The sequence below is a fragment of the Berghia stephanieae genome, chromosome 8 (assembly GCF_034508935.2).
Source record: "Berghia stephanieae isolate SIO BIC M18660-M18661 chromosome 8, UCSD_Bste_1.3, whole genome shotgun sequence".
Classification (NCBI taxonomy): Eukaryota; Metazoa; Mollusca; class Gastropoda; order Nudibranchia; family Aeolidiidae; genus Berghia; species Berghia stephanieae.
In genome coordinates, this window is record NC_088367.1 from 17,069,616 (window position 1) to 17,077,434 (window position 7,819).

The 7,819-nt window shown below is 34.2% G+C and overlaps 1 protein-coding gene across 1 annotated transcript in view; it reads left to right on the plus strand.

The window, feature by feature from the left end:
* LOC144977790 (uncharacterized) overlaps positions 1-3,111 on the plus strand; it is a 30,479-nt gene extending 27,368 nt beyond the window's left edge. Inside the window, exons 12-13 of the mRNA XM_078923186.1 lie at positions 204-367; positions 1,949-3,111. Coding sequence (XP_078779312.1) covers positions 204-367; positions 1,949-2,300 — 516 coding nt within the window. The 3' untranslated portion in view covers positions 2,301-3,111. The remainder of the gene's footprint in view (positions 1-203; positions 368-1,948) is intronic.
* Positions 3,112-7,819: the final 4,708 nt, after the last annotated feature.

Sequence of the window (7,819 nt, forward strand, 5' to 3'; positions counted from 1 at the left end):
CACAAAAACACCAATCCGTCTATAATTAGCCTCTCATTTAGTTCCACTTGATAAGTTATACCTTGCACTTTTCGAAGTTATTATAACTCTCTTATTCTTTTTAAATGCTACGTATATTGGGAGGCTTAACTCCGACACTGTGTGCTTTAAAAGAGTATTATCATCATGACAATACCCTGACTCTGACATATCGTATTTTCTAGGTGTCCTTCAGGAGTCTTGGCACCTTGATGAGGAACTACTGCAGTCGACTGGCCAGCAACGCCCAACTTCTGAAATGTCCGGCATTTGTCACGTGTACCACGGCCGTGGTGATGTCATTCTCTCCAAATCTCAAGACGATGTTTGAGGGCTCAACTTGGTGCACGTGAGTCATTGACTAAACTGAGTCCTAATAGAATATTTAATTTCTTTACATCCAAAGGCTAGTCTAGCTCAGCATGAAGGGGAGGTCGGTTCTTTATTATAAATATTATATTTACGAATTCACTATGCTCAATGTGATACACAACGCTTTACTGATTCTCCCAATTGGCCATATGAAACTAAATTTCTATTCATACTGTTGAAGTCGACTACCAGGCGTGCTTTCTGCAGTACTTTTATCTGTGTTGCTGTTGGTCAGGGACATTTTGTAAAGCGCTTTTGGTATGTTTAATGGATATTGCGTTATATGATATCTCAAGTTAAATCTCAAGTTATATATAGTATGCGCTTGGCTAAGAAGCTCATAACATTGCCATCCGGAAGTATAACAGACCAACACACAAAACTGTGTGTATCCATGAACGTTTATAGTCGGGTTAATACAGTTCAGTGAGCATTACTCATAAACGCGGATGGCAAAAAACAATAACAAAGACCTGAGTGACGTCATCTGCATACTATCTATATGTGATTGCAATTTATATTTATAGATATGATATATACATATTATAAAACGGTGTAAAGAGTAATCTCACACTGAAATCGTAAGGCATGTTATGTGTATCCATATGACATAACCCTGAGATTAAAATTGTGTAAATAGTGTCAACAATCAAGTCACCGAGTACGCTGAATATGGATCGACTTTGTCACTAGGCAAGCCCCCCGTACCACTGAGCCATCGACACAGTTCCTATGGCTTTTGTAATGCAGGGTGGTATTTACTGGTCGTCCTTTAAACAATGTACCTTTCGGAGAATTCAAATTAGATCTTATCATCCACTAACTTTTAGTTTGTCAATGTGAAAGGAGGGAATTTTAATGGAAATAAAACCTAATCAATTGTGACCTATCACCTTTAAAGGGTATCATTTCGGAGTGGTTTAAATGCCAAAAATATAGTTTATAGTTTAAAACAAATATAAGACTTGGGAAGTTTTATATCTGTTTGAGGAAAACAAATATCGTTTCTAAAACTGACAAAATTGAAATTCTACATTCCTGACCATTTTTACTTTAACTTGCAATCTGGTTTATCCAGACATAATTAGCCAGGAGATTTTTGACCAAAAAAAACATGGAATTTGCGACACACCTTCACACGTGCTTGGACAAACATAGTTGGTTGTTTATAACAATAACGTGAATGAAATCGACCTCTCTCTGATCATTGTTATTGATTTAAAACCACCAAATGGGTGACTAGTTATCACATGATTTTCTTGATCACATTATTATAAACGTTTGAATTTACACATAGTTTTTTGTGTTTATATTCTATTGATCAAGGGGTAAAACAGTGGGTATTTTACTTAGCCACCATGCCATCGATAGTTAAATCTGTGGAGTTTGCGATGTTTACCAATCACTGCAGTTGTTCACATTATGACGACTGTCCGAGAGGCGTGGTTATCTATGTGTTTATACTATTTTAAAGCCATGAGTCACAATAATTTATCAACATGTTCACATCAGACAGAATCCACGTTCATATACAATCAATCCAAGTTTTCTCTCACAGATTTATGCAGATGAGCGTCGGCTGTGCTGAGCATGCTCTGCAGTCCAACTGTTTCCTGAGGACCGATCCCAACCTCCAAAGATCGATTATGGAACTAGACCAGTTACGTGTTCAGACCTGTGAACCAGGAGCTGCTCCAAATACGACCCAAGGAAGATACAAACCGTCGGAGAATCTCGCTGGAGGAAACACAGCAGGTGGTCGTAGGGGTAATAAAAACAGCCACGTGGGTACAGGAAAACACGATAAGCAGAAAGGGGGTGACGGCAATAATGGAACTGGAACTGGAAAATCTCTGTCTATGTCTTTGGCGGTGATATCTTTCATGATGATGGCGGCAAGTTTGAATTGAGTGTGAATAATGTTCGATTGAAAGGGATTTTAAAAAATCCCAAATTGATAAGTAATGAAATGTATTATTGAACGAAATAGATAATGTGGACGTTAGACAGATTGAAAATGATAGGACTTAGATACAAACATTTCAGTTTCGTTAAGGAAATTGTGTTGGACATAATCGACTCAACAATCAACAAGTATTCCTTGTTTCTACGGACAATAATTTTATGACTTTTTTTTCTAAATGCTTAGTGTCACATATATTTTAAGTGTTAGGACCATAGAGCTTAAGGTTAAAAAAAGATTAAAAGATTTCATATCATAACCTTGGATTATTTCGAAGTTTACATTTGTTAGTAAACAATAAACAAAGGAACGTTAAAATAAAATGTATTAAGAATTGCAGCGTAATACAGACGTTATAATTCTTAGTACAACAATTGAATAGGTCTTAACTAGATAACTGCTGTGCACTGAAAAAAACTCGTATTTAAAAAATTTGGCCAGAAAACTCGTCCTTCAAATCTCGACCGATTAAATGACACTCATCTTGGCAAAAAATTTCAAACCTGGGACTTGGCGAAGTCTTTGTGAGAGTTTTTTTTACCGAGATAAGGGTCATTTAAATCGGTCGATATTTGATGACGAGTTTTCTGGCCAATTTTTTAAATATGAGATTTCTCAGTTAACTATTAAAGACCTATTCAATCCCCCCCCCCCCCCTTGGAATCGGTAATTCAATATCTTGATATTGTCATAAATGACATTATTGTCCTACTATTATCCATTAATGACTGTGAATTTTATGTGATTTTCTTCTAATTGTGTTGTTGTTGTTATTATTGTTATTATCATTATTATTATTATTATTATTATTATTATTATTATTATTATTATTATTATTATTATTATTATTATTATTATTATTATTATTATTATTATTATTATTAATGTCATTATTTTTATTATCATCATCAACATAATTAAGGGGAGGGGCGACACCTGAAACTATTTTCAAGAATAATGATTATATCCAATATCTTTTTATATTGGGACATTGCCTATGACCAATGGATTCGAACCATGTGATTTATTTCGGTGGGCGTGTCCGGTTGCCATGGTGACGGCCGCCATCTTGGATTTTACTCTTCTCTGGGTGCTATTTTAAAAAGTTACTTTCTCAATAAGTTTCCATGGAATTTTCTTGAAATTTGGCATGGTTGTATATTTGTATATTATTTAAAAAAATACAGAGCATTTTTTAAATATTTTAAATAGATTTTTATTTACAAATTTTTTAAAATTATATTTTTTCGGTATGATAAAAATCATGTTTTTTGACATAAAAATGTCAATTTTTCAAAAAATAATAAAGATATTTAAAATTCCTTCTGTATGATTTTAGATAATCACTATAGCTCTAGACATGCAAAGTTTTAAACAAATTGATTGATAAATGACAAAATAAGATAAAAAATAGTGTTAAAAAATGTCATTTTGAGAAAAACGAGATCAAAGATAACAATGAATGAAAATAATAAGACAAAACGGTACAACCAGCTCAAAACATATCAGCACCGTATGAGCGTCCCCCGTCTTCTTTTTCTGCCTCCCTCTGGGCTTTTTCACGGGTCTGAGCTTTCATTTTGCGTCTTTTTTTTCTCTTTGTGTTGAGCAACCCTTATGCTCTGGTCAAGTCTTTTTGACTCTGCTTGCTGACTCAACATCTGGGAGTGTTCTCCCAGTCCACCGATGCCCAAAGACACTTTCAGGGATGTTATTTCTGTTGGACCAAAATTATACTCTGCACCAAACTCAACTTTTTTTAGAGAATGGAAGTATGTTTTATGGCATCTTGACCAAACAGAATTATGAAACCTTTCGTTTGGATTTTGTGTTGTCTTCATCTCACAACACTTCAACAAAGCATATACAGGCTTCAAGTGCTCATGAATTAAATCAAAATTCAAAGGTGTATTTACACGCTGCTTGTGTCAACAGATACACATGGGCAGCAATATATTTTTTTATAAAAGCATCTGGAGTCCGGTTCAGGAGGACAATACCTATGTTGAGGGAAGTCATTGGTGTAATAACCGTGGTAAAGACCAGCAAGAATAGCCCATTTCATTTCTTTCCGCTGTGGCATTGCTTGGAATCGCTTTATCATAATACTACTATCACACACCAAATTCCAATCAAAGATTTGTGGCCACGGATCAACCACGAGCCATCATAACTTTCTTGCTTTCTTGGCTTTTGTAGCAAATAACTGTTGCCAACGTTTGGATTTTTTTGTCACTTTAGGTATAGTTATAATAATCCAGTAAAAATTGGAAATATTTAGAGATAATTAACGTGAATACGTGTCAAAATTTGATAAAACAACTGATCAATCGAAAGGTAAACAAATCGTAGTAAAATATAATAGTAAGAGAGGCGAACTTTCACCCTGACTCAACATCCAATCCCTGGCGCGGAGTCAGAGGTCTAGAACAAGGTCAGCCAATCAGATCGCACCATTCGTGATCACGTTGTATTTACCTGACAACTTGACCTCTTATCAGCTGTTTGACACACAATCTTTGTTCGCGACTAACAGTTTCTAAACTCCTCCCCTGCCCATATTCTGACATTTATGAGACTGAAACCGTGTCAAATAGACGGGCAAAGAGTAGACTAAACTATCGATATCAAAATTTACAACATCGATATGTATTATAGAGCAGTAAAGTTAGGTGCCCCAAACGTAAACAAAGGTCGAGAAGCACGTGGCAAACCACATGTTCCTGTCTTGACAGCTCACGTTCCAATGTAAATAATAGAAAAAAATAACCTTTAAAATTTGGCTGTTAGGTGGCAAAAGAAACACATATTCATAAATACTCGATCATGCATCAAATAATGTCTAGATATGGATATTTTATGGAACAAAAGGTAAAATTTTCTAAAATTTATCAAAAGTTACAGTCTATCTATTTTTAGACCAGAGCAAATTATTGCGCTGGTGTGAACAAAACGAGAATTATTGGGAGCCTGATTTTCATAATAATTTAGCCTTATATTATTATTTCTGCAACTGTTAGATTTTATGTAAACATATTTTCAATACTGAAAGTGTATTGCCTACAACTCAAACTACAAAATTGGGAGACCTATATTGTGCGTAAATTATTCCGGTCCCTAACGGAAATCACTAGCAACTTGTTATTGTTTACGTTTGGGGCACCTAACTTTACTGCTCTATAATGCTTTTCAGTCCTATTATTTTCAGTTGAATTCTCACAAAAAATTGAAAAGTTTGGTATTTTCATGTCGACTTCCATGGTTATGAAAGACGATTTACAAACTTTATATTATCCAAATCACCATCTAAGTGCTGAAAATATGTGAAAAAATGATTGTTCTTTGATAATAAATAAAAAACTGAAATTTTATATTTTGACCCAAAAATCGATATTTCAGGTGTCGCCCCTCCCCTTAATATCACTATCATCAGCATCATCATCATCATCATCATCATCATCATCATCATCATCATCGTCGTCGTCGTCGTCATCATCCTCATCATCATCATCAGTATCCTCCTCCTCCTCCTCCTCCTCACTATTATTATTATTATTATTATTATTATTATTATTATTATTATTATTATTATTATTATTATTATTATTATTATTATTATTATTATTATTATTACTATTATTATTATTATTATTATTATTATTATTATTATCATCATCATCATCATCATCATCATCATCATCATCATCATCATCATCATCATCATCATCATCATCATCCTCTTTATCATCATCCTCCTCCTCATCCTCCTCCTCCTCCTCCTCATCATCATCATCATCATCATCATCATCATCATCATCATCATCTTCATCATCAGCATCACCATAACTATCATCACCGTGACCTCAACACCTTATTTACAGAACTAATGTTAAAACACGAGAATAACAACTTGGTTTTCATCCTCTCATTGGTAATCGTCGTCTTGTAATATTGACCTAAGATTAGTAAGTGAATTGTCAGACAATGAGCTCAGGAAGGCGACGCTTGGATACAAGATCATTACAGTATCAAGGGATTCAACTCTTTAAATGTTTGTAAAAGTTAAGACTTTTTTTCGGTTCAGCCCCCTGATTGCATAAAATCCCTCTCGTTGTCATTTTGTTCTAAGGGAATGTAGAACGGTAATTACCACATTTTTTGGCTATAGACTTTCTACTAAATTAATTGGAAGATAATGACGTGTGCATATGCAGGTCTGACATCCTAACCCACTTATGGGCCATATTTAACATTGTTGTAATCGACAATATTTGCGTCATTCTTTTTTTTGAGATTTCTATTACAACGATGAACCCATAAGGAATTTGGTTATCAGACCTGCAAATAAGTGCACGTCGGTTGATAAAAAAGGTCCCCTAGTTTCAAATAAACATGAGACTTCTAAAGTCATCTTACTGCAGTGTATGATGGGATAATATCTCTGTAGTTTTTAATATACAAACCGATTTGGATTTCGTGCTATCGACGCATTATTGAAGTAACACATTGAGGATATGAATCTGTAATGCTGTGGCGAGTGACAATAATTGGTGGTAGAAAAATTGAGTGAATATATATCAACCAAAGGCACAACTCAGACCTGTATATCAGCAATATTCTTGAACCAATCGTCGTCCCGTTTATTCGGAATACAATTAATCAAGTTGTGATATTCCAGCATAATAACTCCTCATCACATAGAACTCGACAAATATCCGTTTTCCTAATTAATTCAAATGTAAGGGTGGTAAACCCGTGGTCATCTGTGTCACGTGACATCAAACATTTTATGAATATAGAGCTAAGAAGTAAATAGAAAGAAATCAAGAACGCTGTACAGAATCAGATAAACTGTCCGTCAGAATAAAGGCTATTGGGAATGATATATCAGCAGAAACAGCCCATCAGCTGACATCATTAATGAGGCAAAGACCTGTGGTATTTATCAATTCTAACGGTGGACATACAAAATACTGAAGTTCGTTTTGTGTGATGATTTCAATATTGTGCTCAAATTTGCAAAAGCAATGTTTTGATGACTGGTTTTAAATATATCTAATGCGACTTTTCTACAATTTACACAAATTCAATAAATTTTTCACCAAAAGAAAACTAGTTTTCTCATTGTATTTGTTCTAACCGGTATTAAACTATAGGTGAAAACGAACTATCTAGTTTCGTCAGTAAAAGACTATAATTATCATACTTGTTTTGCACCTATACTTTGCAAACATTTAGCCTACATTCTCATGTTTCTACTACCTTCAAACGTTAGATTCTTGTTTACTGTGTTCACTGGAAGCTGCTGCTATACATATTCAGGAGAATTTACTGTTAAATGTGAAGTGTTTAAATGATTGTGGTTATCGTATTATATAAGCTCTATATTAATCCAATATTATTGGTCTTTTGTTGTTTTACTTTCACTTGTTATTATTATTTCGTTTTGTTTTTAATATGTTTAAA